This window comes from Taurulus bubalis, assembly GCF_910589615.1.
Source record: "Taurulus bubalis genome assembly, chromosome: 10".
In the NCBI taxonomy this organism is placed as follows: Eukaryota; Metazoa; Chordata; class Actinopteri; order Perciformes; family Cottidae; genus Taurulus; species Taurulus bubalis.
Window position 1 is genome coordinate 15,472,346 of NC_136598.1, and position 23,429 is coordinate 15,495,774.

Sequence of the window (23,429 nt, forward strand, 5' to 3'; positions counted from 1 at the left end):
CCATGAATATGTTTGACTCCAGCTAAGAGAAGTTGCTTTCATTGATCCTGTATTCTCCAGTTAATAAAGACAGCACATACATATATAGATTTTAACTTTATCTTTTCAGTACATATTATAATATTCAAATCAATCCTTGTTATTCTGAGTGGATGGTCCTCAAATCATCTTTTACCATCTTAAATTGACCACAAACTGTACAGTAGGCTCATTAAATCAGAGAAACTGTGGAATCAATTTCATTACTGCGGCTTTAAATCCTAATTGGTACCTTTAATCAGTCATTGTCCTGAGATAAGGCCTGTTGAAAGGAAACCACTTAATCGATCCACTAAGTCACTAAATCCTTAAGTTGTTAAAATAGTCTCTTTCGTTTTTTGAGTTTATGGCATTGAAAGCATTTTAGTTGGGCTCACCAAAACTGAACATCACACTGAATTGCAGATTTCCTAAACCATTCAAAAAGATAAAGTGACAATCATATGAAATCCTGATCTTCCCATTTGGCTGTTATTTCCACTCATTTTACCCAGAAGTTGGTGGTACAGTCAGCCACACATTTTATAAATATTAGTTCACTGCTTTCTGGTTTCCTCATATATACAGATGATGATACTGTACAGCTTCTCCCAGAGAAACCACATCTTACTCCTCATTTTAGTAATTATAGACCTGCCGTTCTTGAAAACTGCAGATCTCCACCAAGCTCTTTGGATGGGTTTACATTACACAAGTATTAAATTAGAATTTTCTTCTCTCTGATTACAAACATAACTTGCATTGCAAGTTTGAGAAATAACGGCACATCACACACACTTCACAATGCTATTAAGATTGAGAGAACTGCCTGTTCAGGAGCTTAACTATTGACCTTCAGGCTTTGTACACATCAGTTTGAGCTCTCTTTAACTTCTTGTCCAGTACTATTGCCTGATTTTATAGCTGTACTTTCAAAGCCTTTGAATTACAACAAAATTGTTATGCAAACTGCAACAGCAAGTACAAAAATCTCCTGAATTAAAAAATAAATAACATCACACTAGGGTAAGATAGACACTCACTTGGCTGAGACCTTTTGCCTTTCCCAAAGCCTGGACTCTTTCACTTTGAACCAGGGGAAGATTCGGTCCATTTGCTGAAACAAAAAACATTCAATGAAGTTTGCACATCAGCCCTTGCACATAAACTAGCTGACATGGCCCTAGAGTGTTCAATTGCCAAATAGCCATTGTGGAATTGAGAGTACTTGTGAAGTGCACTGTAATTTAGTTGTGTAGTAGTGCTGACGGGACGGATATGATCCCGAGTTGATTTGAGGTTCTTACCCGAATAAAGAAAGACTTGACCATGCTGTTGGCTTTCCTGCTTTCAGGCTGGCCACCATCACTATTGATGGCTATCTGAATGATTCGTGTGATGTCATCACTGAACTCCAGCTGGGAGAGAAATGAGGAGCGAGCGCGCACACACACACACACACACACACACACACACACACACACACACACACACACACACACACACACACAGGGAGAGGGAGAGTGAGTGAGAGATATTGTTAAAACAGCAAAGTAATGATGAACACTGGTGGAAAGGTCGATGATTTATTTTACATACAGTCTGATTTGCAAGCATCTGAATCAACCCTAAATATTAGGACCATGCATCAAATCATGAGGCAAACAGACTTTCTCATGTTCAGAAAATGTTTACCTATGGTTATCTTGCATAGATCCCTCCCATTCTCTCATAAATCTAAGGTCAGCACACACAGACATTAAGTAATTTGGCTAAAATATAGAGGACAACACACCTCTCATACGGTCTCTTGAAACTACACCAGGTCAGAACTAGCGAGACATTGCTTGAAATATGACGCACTTACCACTGAATTGTAGCGACCTTGATTCATCTTTTTGTCAACAGACTCAAGATCTGGAGGGGAGTCACTGGGAGGTGCAGAGGTAACTTCTATCAGGACTGGAGGATCTGGGCCCTCTGGGGAACGACGAGATGGAAGACTCTCCTCTGTCTCTGGGTTCAGCTCCGGAGGCTTAACCGCCTGTCCCAAAGCCAGAGGGTTACACCGAGTAAAGATCTCACCATTATGTTCATTTAGCGGTGGTTGTTGCTTCAGCTGTTTGTAACTGAATTGGTCTGTGTATCCATCACTGTCTATTCTGTATACATGAATGCAGCACTATGATGCGGTAAAGGAATGAATCGTGCTTTAAGTTCAAATACAGCATATTGTACCGACACCATAGAAGAAGAAGCAGAAGAAGCAGAATGTGTGTCTAACCTGTTTGTAGCGTAACAGGTGTGAGGATGTGCGTGAGTTGAGCAATGCAGTGAGGACATGGCGAACGCATCCCTGGAGCTCTCTCTCCAAAGCCGTCCTCCACTCGGCCGGATGGCGTTCGGTGCATTTGGTACACGTGTAGACAACACTCTCTGGCAGCTTTGATAGCAGCTCGTACATTTCATCTGTGGGGTCAGCGAAAGATGACAGGTCCTTATTGCTCCCAATAAAAGGTCTTTCAGCATCTCATCAGCATGACAGCACTGACAGGACGGCCTGTCAGTCAGCTGCACAGACACTGACAACTGACAAGACAAACGAAGCGCAACAAATGCTGTTGAATACTAACTACAACACTCTGCTGAGACGTGCAGTAAACTTGTGTTCAAATGTGATCTTCTACCTGGCTTCTTTTGGAAGTCTACTGACCTGTCAGATTCTCACACTTGGCATGAACCCAATGGTTGCAACGGCCACACTCCATCATCTTGCTGTCGTAGTCATCATCATCGTAGCACTTGTCACACAGTGGGCAGAAGTTTCCTAAGAGAGAGAAGATGGTAACCGGTACAGTGTCGTCAAACGTTGTCATTTTAATGTCTGTCCCCGTCTATATGTTACTGATGAAGTCTTCAACATACACGTCATATTCTTAAGAAATCCTTCTCCTTTCATCTCAGAAGGAATACCAGTGGTGCATATGTACTGACTCCTTAAGGGTGGACAATATTTTGGATTACACATGCTTTTCACTTACCTTTAGCAAAGAGTTTGGCACAGTCATGACACATGGAGAAGTCATGAGACCACTGGGCATCCCAGGCCTTCCCAGGTTTAGTGGCTCCACAACTCTTACAACGCACACATTTGGTGCACACCTGAAAAAGAAACAAGACATAAACAAGGTGCAAAAACTTGCAAGCAGTTGTGTAAAGAGCAAGAGTGGTGTGAAAGCGACGCTGTGAGGAGTAAAATGTTTTGTGAGCGGGTCCCATGAATGTAAGTAGCACTGCCGTGAGAGGCTGGGGGAATGTGTGAACAAAAGGAGAGGTAAGTCAAAAATGTGTGAGCATAATGCTAAAGTTGGGTGAGGGTGAAGAGGAGTCTAAACAGAGAGTGTAGATATCCATACCCAGACTCTCTTCTTCTTGGTGGGTCTAGTAGGGTGGTTGGGACCCAGGCACTCCGGGTGATAGCTGTTACGGCACTTATCGCACTCAAGCAGCTGCTGCTACGGTGACAAGGGCCAAAAGAGGGATTAGATTATTTAAATATGAAAAGAGGCAACATAAAGATGTTCATGACTAACAACCAACACAGTTCCATTCGCAGCAAATTAAATACAAGTATGTCACCTGCTCTTGACCTGTAAGGAAGGCATTCACTTTAGCCAATCGGTGATTGTTTTGAAATTAATGAATGAGTTGGATGCAACATAAGAGTGTACCATGAACCATGGAACAACATTATGAAAGGCATTAAAATGAGACCATAGTGTAAACTCTATGGAGCTTGGCAGGATTTATAGAAAACCACTTTAGTGGCGACTGTAGTCAGGTTTCTCCTTTGGCTTTGGGTCAAAACAACTGGCTTTATAACACAGAAGATTTTTGCAAACATACTGAAAATAAAAGTTAACAACCGTTTCAAAAGACTTTCTCTTTATTTGTCTGGCAATGAAACTGCTTAATGTTTAAGGTGCATTAAAGGTACCCTGTAGAGTTTTTTGTCCACTAATAGCGCCATGGTGCAATAGTTTAAGGCTGCACTTGCATCCGCACTCAGGTGACGCAATACACATTCATGCCAATGGTTTCACACCATTCCACTTATCTTCAGGTGGCAGTAACGTGCCAATAATTATTATCAAAAACACAGCAATGCGCCAGCAAAGGCAGGGACGAAGAAGAAGACTGCTGCTAAACATGGATGCCAACAATGCCGGCTTCAAAAGCTTTACAAATGTTTTTTGAGGAAGGAAATGCACTCCATACATTTGTAAGGCCTCAAGGACAAAGACAATGTGTGCTCCTTAGCATTCAGATCATCTGTTGCATTTGTTTAATAGCCAATAACCAACAAATCCATAGAACTTATTAACATATAACAACAGGACAAAACAATCAAGCAAGTGTGATCTTAAAATGAAAACCATTCAAGGCTCACACCATGCACAATTTATACAGGACATGAGTGAAATAATAAAATCATGGCAGGAATCCAAGAAGCTGATTAAGTGCTGTCTGTTGGCAAGACTAGCAGGCTTCTTTCTATGGAAGATTCAACAGCCTTTACACACTGTCACTCCACAATAAGCTTACTTTGTCCACAGCTTAAAAATGAACAGAACGGTACTGAATGGCTTACTTTAGTTGTCTGGTGCTGGCGTCCACAGGCCTGGCAGAACCTGCATCGTCGGCAACACCAGTTCTCAAACTGCTCCTGGAGAGGGCGCTCTGATTCCCCCAGGCAAAAGAGATGGAACGGTTCACAGCACACCTGGCAGAAGACAAACTATAGAAAGAAAGAAAGAAAGAAAGAAAGAAAGAAATAGGTTATAGGTCAGAGAATATAGGTTGAACCATTTTTCTGACAATGCCATTTGAAAGAAATATTTTCAAAACAATGACCATATTTTTACCTCAACATTTCCACTGCTTGCACATAAGAAGCAGAGCACCCGGGGCGTGACAGGCACAGAGGTGAGCAGGCTGAGGCCACCTGCCTCCCAAACCTTCTCCACATCAAGGTCCCTCTTGAAATCCACTCTGATACGATGCACTCCGTCGCAGGGCGCTCTGGACTTCGCCTGGCCCCTAGTCGAGGGAGTGCTTAGCCAGTTTAAAGTACTGCTGCCGGGGGGTTTAGTGGTCAGCGGCTTCTCGGACAAAAGGAGAGTGACAGAGGAGGGTGAATATCAGGAATTAGACGTGATCCATACAGTGTGCATTCAAATTATTAATTAGAATTATGTCGAAATATCTTTTTTTTTTAAGCAATTGGATGCAATTCACACATTGACTACTTCTTACTTTGTCTTTTGGTCTCTGTTTAGGAGATGGAGGAATAGAGCGAGAAGTTGGCTTCTTCAACTGTTTTGATTCAACTGTGAAAAAGAGACAGGACATAACATTCAAATAAGAATAGAGTACCAACTATATATTTATTATCACTTAAATAAGTGTGCAACCAGTTTTTTTACCTATATTTGAAAGAGTTGTAGTTGAGCTCTGCTGCTGTGACGAGTGCTGCAGGGGCTTCTTCTTGGGCTCGCTCAGAGAAATCTTGGGTGAAGCATCTTTTTTTGAGGGTGCCTGACTGGTAAGAGGCCGTTGCTGCTGTTGTGACGGTTGATGAGATTGCGTAGACTGGGAGGGGGAATTCTGGGCTGAAGATGACGGAGAGGAAGATGACGAGGATGAAGAAGAGGAGGAAGTGGAAGAGGAGGATGACGAAGACGAAGAGGAAGAGGTTGGTACAGAGTGCTGTGGTTTGTGTCCCTTCTTGCTGGTGACACTGCTCGTGATGGAGAGCGGTTTGGCATCTGGTGTGAGAGCTGGAGACTGAGCCTGGGCTGTGACTGTGCTGGACGCCTGTAGGGGCTCGACTGGGGCAGGGGAAGATGGAGAAGATTGCTTTGACAGCAGTTGCTGTCTTGATTTCTCCTCTCCCAACTTTAGCGGAGGAGTTTCGCTCTTTTTGCGGGCGGGCTCCTCCTTTAGTGGTGCAGGAGTGGTTTTAGGGCCCGACTCTGAGACCAGTCCTTTCACCGGAATGATGCCCTCCTTCTTCTCAGACAACTTGTTCTTTTTCTTGTCTTTCTTGCATTTGCCTTGCTTCTGAAGAAACATCTTTGAGGGCATCCACTGCAAGTTCTGACACTTCCTCATCCTGTGAACAGTGACAAAACCATTAGGTTTTTAAAAACTCCATTAAAAATCAATTTGTGATCAAATGTTATTCAAGACTTGCTCAATAGTTGAAATATACAGTATATTGCAACAAACAGCTCATCATCTAAGACTCACTTGCAGCATTGCTTTTTAATGTTTCTTCCTCCAAATTTAGGCTTGTCGAGACAGTTGGTACAGACACCACAATCTTCTGGAACTTGGCAGCCTGAGCATTGGCCACAGCGTCGCGACCGGCGCCCCTTCTTGGGAGGAGCTTCTTGAACCGCCTTTTGCCGCGTCTCCCGTGGCTTTAGGGGAGGCGACTGAGGCTCTGCCTCCTCGGAGCCTGCTACTGATGACTTATCTGTAATAAGAGATACAGCACAGACTGATCATCATTACTGGCCCACAGTTGTACAGGATGGTGACAGCATGGAAAGAAATACTTTCACTTAAAAAAAATATATTATATGTCACATAGAATGTAATATGCGATGTCTAGGAGCTTGTCTAAAACACAGATGAACTCATTAAAAGACCAGGCAAACATGGGTATGATATAACGGAGCTATTGATGTGTCCCTGTCAGATCAGGTCCTCTGTCCTCACAACAATTCACATGTTCCAACATGGCCTGAAAGCAGTCAAAATAACAGGAACGGGGCCGCCAAACTCTGCTTGTTGCATCACCAGTTCACTGTGTACTTGTGTGCATTCATGGATGACTGGATGTCTCTGCTCTTGTGATTAGTCTGTCATCACCACCGCATGCTGCAGAACTTTTTCAGAATTCATATATATCTTGTAAGACTCAACTCTGTTCTGTAAATCAGTGTCTTAGATAAACACATCATCGCAATAAACCTTGTATATATCTGTATATACATATAAATATACATACATACATATAAACGGGCACCTATACACACATCATCGCAATAAACCTTGTGTGTATATATATATATATATGTGTGTGTGTACACACACACACACACACATTGACACCCCCCCGTTCCGATTAGGCAAGTTTTGTGTAAAATTAAAGTAACTCTTATTCATATTCAGTATTTTCCTGTAATACTATCATTACAATTGTTAGGTTAAAAGCTGATATCAGTCTAAGTGTGACAGCCAAGAGGTTGTAATCCACATGCCAGTCAAATGAGAGGTAACTTGAGTGCGACTCACCATCATTCCCCATGGAAGATAGGATCTTCTCTCTCTCCTCCCAGGGCAAGGCACTAAGTGTGGGCATGTCGTCGGGGAACACGGCCCGATTACGGCCAAGAGCCACAGCTGCACGACGACATACATGCTTGATGCGTGGACCACGGACTGAGGCCTCTGACGAGTCACTCTCTTGACCCTGCTCACACGCAGACATCAACACAAAAAGTGAAACATTTTAATTGTTTACATTATTTATGTATTTGAGGAGCATGCCTCATAAAAATAATAACAAATACACAGACAAAAAAAAAGCTGACATTTTAGGATAACCCTTGTGTCCCTCGAAGGTTGATTTAATTTCTTGTAAAAGTTTCAGGAAAACAAATAAAACTATTATCTCTGTTCAATGTTTAATAATGATGATGATGAGGATGAGGTGGCAGAGGAGCGTCAATACTAAATGTTGGGCTGAGGCTATGATGAGTTCAAGTAGGAAAGGGAATTTTTTTTTATTTCTTGCAAATGTGCCTATAACTACCTAATGTTTAAATTAACAGAAGAACAGATGAGTATATTCTGGAAGTACTTTCAAAAGCACAGCCAGTGGTGCTGAGTGCATAATGTATGAGGCTAACAGAATTCCCCTTGAGTAAGATCCTCCGTGGGACTTTCTTATTATCAAGTTTCATTTTGAATACACATACATATTTCTATTAATAGCAAATATGCACAGCATTCATGTACAAGTCACTTGCTTGTGGCTTTATAATGAGAGCGAAAGAAACAGGGAAGCTTTGTTGAGGGGATACAATAACTATGGAGCAAGACATGAACAGAGAAACTGACCTGGCCCTTCGGCTGCTCTGCAGGCTTTAGTTTACTCTTTTTTATCTCAAAGAGCTGAGCTTTGGCCTTCTTCAGTAGTCCAACTACCCGCTTGTCGGTCACAGGCTGCTTCTCTGCTTGTGCCAACATTGATCCAAGAGAGGAGACAGGGAGCTGTTGTCTGCCTGGCTGCCCTGGAAGGCTTGCGGTCTGCTGGCTAGGAGCACTTGGTTTCTCTTTCTCCTTTTCCCCATCCTCCATCTCTACCCCTTTCTCAGAGGGTCTGTTTTTCTTAGATAAACGTCCTTTAGCAATAGATAAGGGAACAGTGGAATGGGGCCCACGTACCTCTGAGGAAGCAGTGTCAGAAACTGTTTCAACTGACGTTGATTTTTTTCTCCCTGGAGCCTTTTTTGGAGCAATAGACAGAAGAGCATCTTCGGAGTCCCTCCCATCCACAGTAAACAGGCTGGAAGGTGCACTGGGGGAGCCATCTGGTGTCGAAACCTTACTTCTTTTCTCCAAATCCTTCCTTCCTTCCCTCTTATTTTCCTTCTCTTTCTCTCGGTTTTTCTCAGAATCCCTTTCTTTTTCCTTTTGAGCAGGTTCCTGGGGAGCTGACAAGGTTTTTTCTTTACCTCCTTTCCCAGCTCCTCGCCCTGTGTCTTGGGCACTGGAAGGAAAGAGTGGAAAAAGTGGGGAAGAAGTGGATGATACAGTTGACAAAGGAGGTGGGTTTCCAGCAGCCGCTCTCCTGCTATCAGGTGTCCCTTGTGGGGCCAAACCCATAGATACGGTGGAGAAGGTGCTGAAAGGAGGAGTTAAGGCACTAGTGGCTAGTGGGTTTGCAGAAACCCCTGGCAAAGAGCTGGAATTACTACAGGGAACAGAGCCTGTCAACACAGACATCTCAGAGGAGCCTTTGCCCATCGGCATCGGACCTCCTATTTGGCTGCTGCGTCTGGTCATTGAGTGGGAAGGAGACCGTGGATGGTCACGAAGTGTTCCCGAGATCAGTCGTCTCCTGCGCCGCGAGGTTCTGTTGGAGCTAGATGATGTCTGGTGCGGGGAGAGAGAGCCGGGGCTGCTTCCAGAAGATGAATGCAAGGTAACGGACTCAAATATCCGGGAGTGAGCCTCGCTGGGTGTAAATCGTGGAGCGCGAAGCAACGGGCTGCGCTTCTGGTGTGGTGGATCAAAGCGGGATGAAGAAGGATGTTGGTGGTGGGTGTGTGGGTGAAGAGGGGAAAATAGACGAGTCCCTGTTCCTGCTCCGCTGCCTGGTGCAGGGAACACCCCTGGAGCAGCTCCCCCGGCTCCACTAACACCGTGGGGCAACAGCCCCACATCTTCAGCTGTAAGAGGTGGAGGGCGGAAGTTGTCAAATATGGGCTTGCGAATGAGGCCCTCCTTGGCATATTTAGCTGAGGAAAAGTACTGCTGTTCAGGGTGGGACAGGGACGTCCAGCGGAAAGTGGGCTCTCTCAGAATTGAGCGGTTTCGTTTGTCTGATAAGCTGGACAACCCTGAAGGTCCAGACAGGAATGGAGGGACGGGGTGAGTTATCCAAGGTGACTGCGAGTGGTGTTCACTGATAGCAGCTGTATTGGAGGAAGCTGACTGGGGAGGCTGAGGAGGTGTGAGGAGAGGGGGAGGTGGAGGTGAAGAAGAGGAGGAGGCTGTGGATGAAGCTTGCTGGGAATTTACAAGTGTAGAGGAGGACATAAGAACTCCTGTTGGTGGGCTGATAATAGGTTTTTTAGCCCCAGTGGTGAGAGTTTCTCTCACCCTCTGACTTTGATTCCCCCGGCCGACCCCCTGTCCTCGCCGTCCTCGCCGACTCCTCTCCGGCAACACATGCTCTGGCTCCGGCTCAGAGGGAGGAGAGGGTGGCTGTGAGCTGTGTAACAAGTTGGCTTCCCTCTCTCCCTGCGAGGATGGAGAGTGGTCCTCTGGCTCTGACAAAGCCTGTGTGGCCTCAGAAGCCTGGGAGTCGCATGATGAGTCATCCAAGCTGGGGCTGCTGGACCTGGAAGACTCTGCAGAGGAGAGCTGGGAGGAATGCTGCGACACAGCACTTGAGCCGCAAGACGCTGCGCTACTGCTAAATCGTCCATTGGCGGCATTGTTGGTGTTGTTGTTGTTGAGCAGACTGGCAGCTGTTGATGGAACAGTGGGGAGAGGGGCAGGAGGTGGAGGAGGGGGGAGGGAGTCAATCGGAGCAGTGGTGCCAGTGCTAGTAACAGCAGGTGTAGAGGAGACCAGTACAAGAGAGGGGGAAGAGGAGGTGGTCAAGGTGGGTTGGGCAGATGTTGAGATAGATGAGGGGGTTGTTTCTATACGTGCTATCTTCATATGGGGTGGCGGGGTTCCAAAGTTGCCCTCATCTTCGATGAAGCGCTTGGGGGTTTTGATAATGCGAAGGGAGACAGTGCTGACCACAGGCATGATGAACTGCCTGATGTTCTTCAGTTGGGTCTTCCTGATACCAGAGTCAAAGGTTCCTGTCCCACTTCCCCCAATGGCTTCTTTCTCCAGTCGCTTCTGCGCTCCTTTCTTAGCGCGCTGCAGCAGCTGTTTAGCGATGGTTGCATCAGTGCGTTTAGAAGAGGGGATAATCCGGACAGGCTTTCTATGGCGAGGGCTTTTTCTGAGGCCCACTGTCCTGCCTGGCTTGGAGGGCGACGGGGAGTCAGGTAGATCGGAAGAGTCCTGGTACTCAGAACCATCCACACCCCTCAGCATGGGCTGCTGAGGAGTGTGTGGTGCTGTGCCTCTGTCCCCCCCTCGGACCCTAAAGGCCTTATGTTTCCCTTCCCCACATTCTATGGAGGTAGACAGCTGTGCAGCAGCAGCAGCAGCAGCAGCTGCCGCCTCAGCTTTGAGACGCTCAGCTGAGGGCGGTCGCCCGCGTCTGCGTCTTGGTACACCAGGCAAAGTCTTGAGCCGTGACTTGAGAGGAGCGAGTTTAGTTGCTCTCAGCCTCTTCAGGTTGGTAACTTTGGATTCACCCCGTCCACCTTTGGGAAGCTTTGCCTCTGCGTCATGTGGCTGAGGAGAGCCCAGTGGCGTCTTCTTGGTGCCTTTTCTGTCCTTGTCCTCCTCTGTTTCCATGCCCAACTCAGACCCAGTCTGCCTACTATCCTCCCCTGCTGCATGGCTGCCTTTACTCCAAGCTTTTTTGCTACTTGAAGATGGGGGTCGACCTCTTCTCTTTTCCCCAGTGCCAGGTGGCCTCCCAGGCAGCCTTTTCACCTTCTCAGCTGGCCTTTCAGGGCCCTCAGGTTTCGCCTGTGTCGGGGAGGGAAGGGAGGAGGGGGAGGGTAGACAAGCAGCAGCTTTCTGGGCAGTCAGGGCCCGTGGGGGACGGCCTCTAGGCTTCTTCTCCTGTATGGGTAGGTCTGCTGTAAAAAACAAGAGAACAAAACAAAGGCCATTTAGTAAGCATGGGCTGCATTAGATAAAGACAACCTGTACTAGTATCAGCATCTTGAGACAATATTAAGGTGTCTGATGGACCAGCAGGGAGTTACTTTTAAGTGACTTTACCTAAAGGGCTTGTTGAAAAGCTCTGTATTCTTTTTTGCTCATCCACCAGTCCAAATCCTCCAAACGCTTCTTCCTAAAAAAAAAAAAGATAAAAGAAAACTTATTGTGTGACCATACAATCAAGGGTAAGAAGCCATGTTGGTTAACAGTTCAAAATTACAGCATCCATTATGGCACATAATTGTCCATAGCTGGCCTAGATATACATGCAAGTCATTTTTTTATTCTGGCTCAAATGAAGACCATGCTATAGGTTATGGTGATGTCCTCAGTCTCACTTTCGCCTGCTGGCATACTCCGGTGCTCTCATGTTTCTCTGGCTTTTGAGATGACATATCTGCATTTGGAGAAGGCTAAACCCACAACAGAATGGCAAACAACCAAATCTTACTGGGTGACTAACACATTGCACGGCGTTCCTGATCCCTAAGGGAACAGAAAAAGGCTACGGGAGTTGGTCATAGCTAGAGACAGTTAGAGCAAAGACACACATAACAAAAGAGGCCTATATTCTACAACCATGTAAGCAGCCTTGTGAAGCTGTAATGCAGTTTACATCCTTTTCCACTGATGAGGCAAACAAATATGACTTGTGGCTTGAGGGTGCCATTAGGTTTATCCTATGTACAGTTCAAGCTTTTTCTAGCATGCTAAAATGTTAACACACCTACTGTTGGATGTTGACACAGCATAACATCCCCCTAAGGCTTAGAATATTAATTTGTATGCATGATAAAATGCTGACATTTACCACATTAGGACATTCTTCCCATGTTATCATGCAAACGTAATGATTTATCACCAAGAAAGCTGAGACTGACAGGACTTTATTCAATAATTTAAGAGATTTTCTCAACTGAAGGACATGTTTGGCCTGTTACGTTAAATTAATGGGCATCTCCAAAGACATTAGGAGTCATCCTCTAGGCAGCATGAAGGTCTACACCAAATTCCATTCAGTTCATTCATCAAATAGTTGGCACGATATTATACTGTATTTTGACAGTCTGACCTTGAAAACTATTTCCACCTATCACTTCATGACATGACACAACTGCTTCACATGCGCCATGAGTCCCGTTTATCCACAGGGGACTTTGATGTTATTACCTTAGAACAAGTGCAATAAAACATACTGCCGGAACACCAACAAAGACTCATCGCCCATCTGCCTGGCACTGGGTCTAACGATGTGTCAAAAGCAAATGAGAACCGAACCTGGCAAGATCACATAATGTAATAAAATGCCATCTTCAACATCAAAAACATACCATATTCCAGAAATACACGTAAGCCAATATATCACAAGTGGCCCTTGATATTTCACTTATTATCTTCCTGATTTAAACACTTAATCTTATTTGTGACTTAATTCCAATGCTGCTGGTTCCAAAAATGATGGATTCTACTGTAAATATGATATGTACAGAGTAGACTGTACATCAATCCTTCCTCTCATGCCTCTGTAAAGCCTTGAGATGTGCAACAGAGCAATCATTAGAGAATGATTAACATCTTCAGTACCCTGATCCGTGCCACTACTTCTTGTAATCAGTGTGTGTATTTAAGAGTGGAGGTGAGCATGTCATTTAATCATGTTTATTTATAGCAACGTGTGGGGATGCAGTTGAGGTCTCGTTGGCCCAGTTTGTAGAGCAGCTGCTATCTAAGTGTAGTCCGCGCAAGTGTACACATGCAAACTGATTTGCACCAGCTACGAGTTACACACATCTCAGTGTGAATAATTTATACCTCAGTGTGTCTGAAACACGCACACTGTGGAATCTAATAAAAAATATATTAAAAACCACTAATGTGTGCTACTTAAGTGTCTCTTTCATCTGTTCTACATATAAACAAACAGCAATAACAAACAGTCAATCGTGCTGTTTATCCTGGGAGGCAAGCATCCTCCACTCCTCATCTCCTTACGCTTCTCTCTCCACTTTCAGTCTCTCTCCTCACTATAATACCAGCATCCTCTCCTCTCTCAGCAAGCTGCTGCCTTTGGTTGGTGTCGTTGCAGAGCGGAGGGGGGCGGAGTACCAAAGGACGGCTCTGACTCGCTGTGATAGTGCGAGAAGCAGTCAATGACATCACAACACGCATAGAGCGGACTGCACAGGTTTGTGCACACGCACACTCATACATGCACACGTGTACCGCCTGATACTGTCAGCCACCCTCACATACGGTTTGAGGAAGAAGAAAAAAATCCTCACACACGACATGCACGTGAACTGCCCAAGCAAGATGTAAACATGCAGAACATAGGAGTGAGGATGCGGGGGAGGGGAGCACAGGCGAGGCCAGCAAGCAAACATGAGTGAGAAAAGGAGGGCTGTGGGAGGAGGGTGAAGAGGAGAGAAAAATAAGAGACAAGGAAGCAGCATTTTGACCACATGCACCATCAACAACAGAGGGAGCGCAGTCGTCTCCTGGGAGCAATGATGATGAAAGGGGTTTGAGGTTTCTACATGCTCATGCAGAAGCTTGCCAAAACTAAACGGGCCTCCCACACATGACAAGCCTCCCCTTTCGACTCCCTTATTCCTGTTCTCTGCCATGCTCCCAAACACATATTCAGTCACTCACTCATTGCTCGCTCACTCGCTTCCCGCCCACTGGCTTCTGAGCATAGAGCAGCAGCGTGTGAAACGCAAGGCTCACCATGAGCTCAATAGTAGAGCAGGCGCTTCAAGAAGTAAACACTGCAGTAGACTAGGAAGGTACGGTCCATGTACTACCTTGCCTTGCAACATGCATTGGGTAAAAGGAATACTGGAAGGAGCTGAGTTTCTCTCTTTTTTGTACTTTCTATTTCATCAGCTGAGGAGTTTAAATGCAAAGCAGGTTTTTCAACACAAATTCAAGTTCAAGTTCTTTTTCATCTTTGATGGCTTTTGCTCCGCCTCATCATGACAATCTGAGCAGTTTAACTTCCTGCTGGTCTGTCGCAACTCATGTAACTGATCAAAGCATAAATGAGTTAAAATAAATCACTAAAAGATAGCGAGAAGGAAAACCCATCTGAGTCATTGTGGAAGAAACATTTTCATTTTCAGGAAGTGTGAGGGACTGTCCCTGAAGGTTATGAGACGGATGTAACATATTCACATCCGTCTCATAACTTTCAGGGTTACTTTCACGGTTGAGACTCGCCTCTATCAGTTTGACAGCGACTTGCACTCTGAGCAAGCAAGGACTTTTACCGCCTTTCAAGACCACATTTAGGAGAAATCAAACTGTTTATAGACGATGGGCTGCAGATTAGAAACCAGTTTCCCAGGCAGGGAATAAACAAGGCGATAAACTAAAAAAAGTTATTCCTTGCTTATTAACAAGTGGCTTTCTGAAACACATCTTCATTTTGAATTACTTGATAATGGCATTCCCGACTACGGTTGATTAAGATGCATTTTAACTACCTATTTTAGTCCTCATTAGTGAGAGTTCGTGCACACCGCCTGCAGGTGCTCATAAAAGCTGTAATCGCATAAAGCCCATAACTTGGTTGAATCAAGAGGAATAACAACAGACAAAACAACGGAAACGGGAAAGAAAACATGTTAACAAACCAAAAAATAATAATCTTCATCAGGATCAACCAACCATGTCCTTTGCAAATTTTCTTAAATATAACTAATTTGCAGTAGCTATTTACATTCAAGGGCCACATTAATGAAGTAGTATGCTTTCAAATTGAAAAAACTTTCTCAAAAACTTTTAGTTGGCAATAATTGAATCAGTCCACAGTTTTAAATGCATTACCACTACTATCAGTGAGGATGATTTCCTCACCATGGGGCGACTGTGGCTCAGTGGGGAACCGGGTCGTCCTTCAATCAGAGAATTGATGGTTCGATTCCCGACTCAAGACACTTAACCCCAAAGTTGCTCCCGTAGCTGTGCCTACGTGTTATGAATGTGGGTTTGAATGTTAGTTACTCTTGGTGGGCAGGTGGCGCCACTGCCATCGGTGTGTGAATGATGACGAGTAATGTAAAAGCACCTTGAGGGGTTGGAAGACTAGAAAAACGCTTTACAAGTACAGTCCGTTTAACATGTACTGAACCTCAACACTGACTGACTAATGTCAGTCCAGCTACTTATCATTTATCTCCCTATGAAAGACGGGTAATAAACTATATGGAATCACTGCTATGCTTCATACCAACTGTTTATAACAACTCAAAACAAAAATGTGCCAAAATGTTAACATCTATTATCATTAAAATGTATATATTTTGGTAACATTAGCTAATCTCGACGGCATTGTCAAACTTCTCGAGGTGGTTTCACATTAAACCATTAAACACTTAATAAAATAACTATATCTGAACAGTGGTAAATGGGTTAAGCAGACAAAGATGGTATGGTCCTTTAAAGGTTACCAGTTTTTGCAGCTACTTTGCAACTACTTGTGCAATCATCAGCAGCAAACTTTGTAACACTAGTATGATTCTTATCTACTAGTTATGTTGAACACTCACTCAAAATATACGGTTTTTACTCCCCGTATATTCATTCTGCTAGATTCCACAAGATCATTAATCTTCTCTGCTCTCGTTTTTCACAGAGCAGAGAAGAGACAGGTGAAGTGAAGATAACGCTGTCTGTACCACTTAAAAACAGGCACGGGAGTGAATGACACCCTAACTTTTGGACTTTTAGTTTTTGGCTGAGCTAAACCTGAGAGAATATTCAGTTAAAACCGATCAGGGATGCTGTTTTGTCTACATAGTGTTCTGAGAAGTTTGCTATACGGGATGTATGGTAGCACTGGTGCATTTTATGTGGAGTGAGCATTGTCTGCCCCAGACTCGGTTTAGAAAATAGTCTTTTAAATGCTACATTGCTTCTCAGCAACTAGTCATATGGTAACTTAGAAGTGATTTTGGCTTTGTGTGCGAAGATTAATTTGACATACAGTTAACACACCGGTTATAATTTCGTTTGGATGAAAACTCAACTCCTGGCATTTGCTCCAAGTGTTCTTGACCACTGTTTTGGCAAAAGGAAACAACGGGAGTAATATGCAAACCTGCTTGAACAGGAGGAGCTTTGTGGTGGATCTAATGAATGCCAATGAGAAGAATGTTTCATGTGGATTTCAAAAAGCGACTCAAAGAAAGTAACAGATAAATATTCATCCATCCCCACAAAGCAGTCAACCTCGGGGAACCGCTGCTTCTCTCTCAAAGGTGTTGAACTGAAGTCTCAACCATATCACCAACGGCATGCTGCAAATGGTTTCACATTGGTGTGGTATCATACAGTCAGCTATATCGACACATGCCATTTAACCAACCAATCTTTTTTTCTGGTATTGATTTGACAACTATGCGGATGATTATGCACATAGTTCAAAACTCCTCATGTTCATGTCGGGAGAAAACAATTGAACAGATGACATTTGCTGCGATCTAAACAGGGAAAAAAAAAACACCATCTATAATCGTACTTGTTCCCTGTAATAAGATGTAATGAGTTTAAAGTAATAACTAAGTTACCCACTCTGAGAGAGGAAAACATCAGAACAAGTAATAAGGAGAAAGGGGAGGACATGAATTTGAGAGGGATGTCAAAAAGATGTGTTATGTTTTCAGGTTAGGACCCCATCAGTCAGTTTGATGTTCGAGAACACATCTTAAGAAGTCATTCCTCACTGCTAGTCTGAAAACAACACGTTTCTTCACACATTCCGGGAAGCATTCCTTTTGCATTTACTGAACAGACATGATGCCTCATCCCTTCCTGGAATGTAAATTGGTGATGAGCTCAGATCCTATATGCCCCTCTGATGACACATCTTTTAAAAAGGCCACAGAAGAATTCAAAGAATTACTTCAACAGATACTAGTACAAAGCACTGGTTATAACACCTTCTTTCCTATACTAGAGTGAAGTACACAGTGCCTTGTGACCTGTCAGCCCAGAGCAAAAGGTGGACATTTGTTTTTTCAAGTGTCCCAACACTCGGTGCAACTGTTTCACATTTGCTCGACAGCACACAGACCAAAACAAACACGTTCCAGGGCAAGATGACTCCTCTTCCTGCACCTCGCACATAAGGATACAAGGACAGTCAACGGACAAAGACAAACAGACTGATTGGCACGTGTGCATGGTGTGTCTCTCTCTCTCACACACTCTCACACACACACCTGCAGGTTGACAGACACCCACAGACACACAAACACCCTCTCCTACCCACCCAAGTAGGCAGCTTGAATTTAAGTTCTAATCAAAATAAAGACAAAGAAGATACGCCTACTCCTGAGTGCAATAGGGGACAGAAAGTCTGACACCCCTACCCCTACCACCACACACACACACGCACACACACACACACACACACACACACACACACACACACACACACACACACACAAAGAGTAAGAAAGACAACACAATTGCTGCCTTTCTCCCAGTCAGGCAACTCCTAAAGCATTCTGCTGTAGCAGAATAAAGCCATGGATGGGAGGGTCTGTGACTAATTCTCCACCCAGCGTTGTCCCGTTGGGAGGAGGGGGGTCGCCCCGCACTCTTTGATATCCCTGCCTGTGCTCTTTCAGCCGCCCGCACTTTGTGAGAGCTAGAATAAAAGCAGACACAAAGCTTCCTGCTCCAATCCACACGCTGTCTCGGGGATGGGTAAGCGGGTGGGGGGGAAAGGATGGGGGGGTCTTCCATTTAAATAGGCCAAACACCTGCTGGACTGAAGCCCCTTCCGCTCAAACACACTATTTCTAAGCCAGTGAGGCAAAGAGACATTTGGGTTGATACATCTATTCAGCTGTCCTTTTGTATGAATGATTAAACATTGGTAATATGTGAGTGGAATAGATGCAGCAGACGGCGATATATAATGGACCAGGAACAAAAAGGGAAAAATGATGCAAAGTATGATGAGGTGGTCAGTGAAGTTGTGGTTGAGGTTATCGGGGTGATACGGTCACACATTTACAAAATAATCTACATGGACTGCACTTTACACCCAAAATAAGCTGCAGCAATTTGGCCAGATCAAGAAAATTAATTCCCTACACACATACAAAAGCTAACAAATGCCTTCATTTGGACAGCAACAGCCGACAAGCGCCCTTTTGAGTCACCCAATAGGCTTAGTAATCCATTCCAAAGTGGCAGCTGTCAGAAGAAAAGTTGTTCTGCCTCTCAGACGGGGTTGTGTTTGTCTGAAGTGGATTTGGGTCTTTCTGCTTGGATGGAGGAAGGAGGGGTAGCCAAGTGTCCGGCTGGCGCTCTGTTCAGGGTCGCCCTGTGAGCTCAGCAGGCTGCAGTGAGCCTGAACAATCGTGCCCTGGTCTGGCCAGACAGGCACTGCACAGCCTCTCAATGAAATCTCCATGCTGTGTCCGCAACTTCCATAGGCTTCAGGTTCCATGGGGATTTAATGGTCCAGTCTGTCTCCCCACATCCCAAGTACTGCTATGGAAAGGCGTCACTCCCAACTACTTTAAAAGCCATTTGCCTATGAAGATGGTGTTTCACACAATATTAATGTTTCTCTGAAATATCCTAAACCTGTGATGGAAGGCTCAATGTACATACAAATCAAGGAAATTACTATGCTGTTTCTCAATCGTCAATTGATTCAAGTTGCACATGTCTGTGTACTGTTAATAGTGTTATACTCTCACCCATTGTCAGTATTTCCAAATAGTCATGGGAGGGACTTAAAAAAAGCATTTTAACACAAAACTAATATTTCAAGTAAAATGTTTCTCCAGAAAACCATAAAGCATTGATTGTAAGAGCAAATGTACTTCAAAATCAATAAAATACCCATGCTTTGAGAGCACCGTCTATATAATTCAAGTTCCATAGTCATTTAATGGTCAAGTATACCCACTGCTATACTGCTATTGTTGTTACGACTGTTACGACTAAGGGGTCAGAGTGATTCTTCAGACATTCTTCAGATTACAAATATTACATTTCTAATGAAATACATATTATGAAACTTGGATGCTAACAGCACAATAGCACATATTTCACAGTATTCTACAAAGTTGGACTACTATAGTATAGCAGCAGATTCAAATGTGATTCAAATGTATGTAAAGTATTTCAAGTTCAGAATTTAAAAAAACATAGCTAAATGGCTAACTAGTATGCATGCAAATATAGCTGTGCTTCAACCAAATAAGCAGTCTGTGGAGCACTAGAGTTGGTGGTAAACATCCCCACACAGTGTAACGTTACTCCCACTGCAATGAACGCATGCTGCTCATCATGAAGAAGGAAGATGGTAGTTCGCTAAGGCGAACACACCCCCACATCACACGGTCCGTCAAGAAGAGGCTCGTTGTTATTGTAGCCAGTCCTGCATGCGCACTGTCACTAGCAAGTCTCATTTTCTGATTAAAAAAAAACGAAGCGAAATCACACACTAAGCAAGCCCTGCAGATATCCTCTTATTCGCACTTCAGCGCTGAGGAGAGTGATTCCGAGTGTCTGGCTGCGTACCAGGCGGTTTATCCGAGCATTATAAAACCGATATTATTCTGGTAATAGCTTCGTACTGACTGTGTGGAGAAGGGGAAAACATGTCCACCTCCCATTTTCCTATGCATCAGCAATAGCCCCGGTGGCTAGCGTGGCGTAGTGCGTAGCATGGTAGCTGACTCCTAGCTTAACACTACACAGCCCTGGTAATGATTTAGTTGTGTATGAGCTCCGCCAACTTCAGCTCCAATACTTTAACCCGCTACGTGGTAATGTGCTGAGCGACGGCAACGTGAAGCGCAGCGCCTTCTGGAGCAAAACGTGCACCTTTAACGTCGCTTACGACAGGATGATGTTATAGTTTTTAGCTGTGAGATGTGGACAGCTAGCCTGCGAGCTAACCAATCAGCTATGTTAGCCAAGCCTCGCTCACACCTCACTGCAAACAGACAGCTCTCGAGCTGATGTTGTAATTACTAAGCTGTTCAGTTGATAACGAGGTGTCTCATAGATATCTGAACGTAAGTTAATAAGTAAGAGCCCTTTCTCAGATTCGTTGTAGACAGACGCTAAATTAACGTTAGCTTATCACAAACCACAATTGTGTACTCTCGCCTCCTTCAAAATGACATGTCTTCTTTTCAAACATACTACACGTTATCTTGAAGGTCCCGTGCTATTACACCACGGGGTGGACAACAAGGCACTGACATCATATTTTACTGTTAGAAGTAAAGATTGAAGCCAATACGGGACGATAACTTTTCCTGTGTTGATGTAACGTTACATGGGTGAGAAGGCTTTACGTCAAAGCTAATGTCAAGTAAGCTAACAGTTAACTCGTAAATCGGTTGTAACGGCGAAGTTACACGAGGAACTTGTTATGTGTTAACTGCACTTTATGTCGTAATTTACCAGATAACACGGGGGTTTCTCCGGTGTTTTGATCGGGCTAGCAGACGTGCGTTAGCACCAATTCATCCAAACTGTGTGGATGTAGCCTGTCCTCTCACTCCACTGAGATGAACAAAACTTTCTTTCCAGTTGGACCTTTGAGACCATAAATCTGATAACCATTTGGTGGTTGGGTTGTTTGTAACCAAAGTTGACATTGTAGCATGTTAGTGTACAGTTTCAGGCCACACAACCAACACAAAGTTAACAGAGCATCCTTGGAAATTACAAGTTTGCTCATAGACACACTTAACGCTGGGAGGAAAAGATGGGCAGCGTTTGGGCAGAGAGAGTAACCGTTAGCGTTCCATCTCAAACGGCTCTCCAAGGAAACCGCGCTCTGCGGTTGACTAACCCAAGCTCCCGGGTTACCATCGGGCTGCCCCCGTCCGGTCCTGTGCTTACCTCCCCGCTGCTCGAGTCACTCGATTCCCCCAAAACATCCCGAAATTTCTGCAGGTTGCTCCCGATAACCGACGAGACCTGTAGTGCAGCATCAAAACCGGGTCCGAGCCCAGCTGCGTTAGGGTGGGCTCCCGAGACACTCCGCAGAGAGGCAGTAACCCTAATTCGGCCCGCTCTCCTCCCGGTACCGGAGTTGCAGCTCCCTCCGGGCCGAGCGGGGAACCGCCACCGACAGCTGTGCGCCATTTTACACTCTCTGCCTGTCTGCCCTGCGATCAGAGATACCTCGGTGGGCGGAACCCTAACCCAGCACTCCACATAAACAACCTCTACCACAGCGCTATGCTCTCACTGGCCGACACATCATTATGCAGGTTGCGGGGCGGAACTGAAGAAACCCCGACAATGCATTTTCTCAGCGGCCCTATTCAGAGTCTGCATGGCCGAATCCAAATCAGGTTCAGGGGCTTTGCCCGGGAAAGGTGCCTCGCACTTGAATCACAAGGAAGGACAAGACCGTTACCTTGTAGTGTGGTTTCCCAAACAATGAGAGTGAGAAGCTTTTTATCAGCTTCAGCCAAACTCTAAGATGAATACAAACTATGACATCAAAAACAATATTGTAATAGTAACCTGTAGTTATGGCAGGGGCGTTGCAATTCATTCTGCATCCCAGGGAGGAGTATTGCTCTGCTGTCCTCCCAACACCACCAGTATGACACTCTTTTACAAGAGACATTCTCGTTTACATTTTTTTTTTTAAATGCATGAAACTGAAAAAGTTCTTGGGCTTGGTCACCACACACTCACCTGAAAGCTCTCCAGACAGGGCTTTGGGACAGGACCCCAGCATGCATTTTGGTTTACCTCTGGACTAGATTATTGCAACTCTTGCTCAATAAGTATCTTAAGGCTCTGAAGTTGCTGCAGGATGCCGCAGCACATGTACTTATACAAACAAGGAAAAGAGAACATATTACTTCCGTATTAGCTTCTCTGCTCTGGTTCCCTGTAAATTCCAAAGCAGATTTATATATATATATATATATATATATATATATATATATATATATATTAACAAAGTAAAAACCTAACATTAGGCTAAAAACAAACCACACAGTATAACAAGACGATCATTCCTGCCGAGTGCAATACGACAATAATGCATTACTATAACATTGTTACACTGTTTGTTTAGTTACATTATTGCACTATAGTTTTGTTAGTTAATTTAATATTATTCTATTCAATTTTTGGTATATATTGTGCAGTTAATATTTAATATTGCTTTCCTTGTATGTCCCGTTAGGGGTATCTTCTGAGGCATTTGAAATTGTAAAATAAAACGTTAAAATCTATTAAGCTGGTGTTTACCACATACCTTATTTTATGCATCTAACCCAAAATCCATAAAAATAAAACATTGACTTATTTACGGCTTTTAGGACTCCTTCCTGCAGCACTGTATATACCTAGACTGCCTATGGGGACTTCCTATGAGGTTTTCTCTCCTCCTCTCAATCGTTATGTATTCATGTCCCATTAATGCATGTTCATAACTTTGCTTTAAACCCGGAGTCTTTGTGCTTTCTCGCCTCTCAGGTATCTAAGGATCGGGGCATTGATCATGGTTGTCATGGCCCTGCTTGACACCCACCACTACCATCATTATTATTATGTCATATTTGTTTTATGACTATTGCTAATATTACTGATACTATCATTATATTATATTCACTGCCGCTATTATTTTTATTGTTGCTATCCATTTTATTATAGCTGTTAATTTTGTTGCTGTACATCTCTTTGCCTTTCTCCCCCTTGTGAAAAAAAGTTATTTGGAGTTAGTAATTAACAGT

The 23,429-nt window shown here is 44.2% G+C and overlaps 1 protein-coding gene across 1 annotated transcript in view; it reads right to left on the reverse strand.

Moving 5' to 3' along the window:
• kmt2a (lysine (K)-specific methyltransferase 2A) overlaps nt 1-21,890 on the reverse strand; it is a gene marked incomplete at both ends in the record, with an annotated part of 34,489 nt that extends 12,599 nt beyond the window's left edge. Inside the window, 17 exon segments of the mRNA XM_079224551.1 lie at nt 1,062-1,135; nt 1,326-1,436; nt 1,886-2,062; nt 2,303-2,487; nt 2,732-2,845; nt 3,060-3,180; nt 3,435-3,533; nt 4,670-4,816; nt 4,944-5,180; nt 5,335-5,408; nt 5,505-6,193; nt 6,331-6,559; nt 7,384-7,561; nt 8,212-11,594; nt 11,740-11,812; nt 21,571-21,849; nt 21,852-21,890. Coding sequence (XP_079080677.1) covers nt 1,062-1,135; nt 1,326-1,436; nt 1,886-2,062; nt 2,303-2,487; nt 2,732-2,845; nt 3,060-3,180; nt 3,435-3,533; nt 4,670-4,816; nt 4,944-5,180; nt 5,335-5,408; nt 5,505-6,193; nt 6,331-6,559; nt 7,384-7,561; nt 8,212-11,594; nt 11,740-11,812; nt 21,571-21,849; nt 21,852-21,890 — 6,209 coding nt within the window.
• Nucleotides 21,891-23,429: the final 1,539 nt, after the last annotated feature.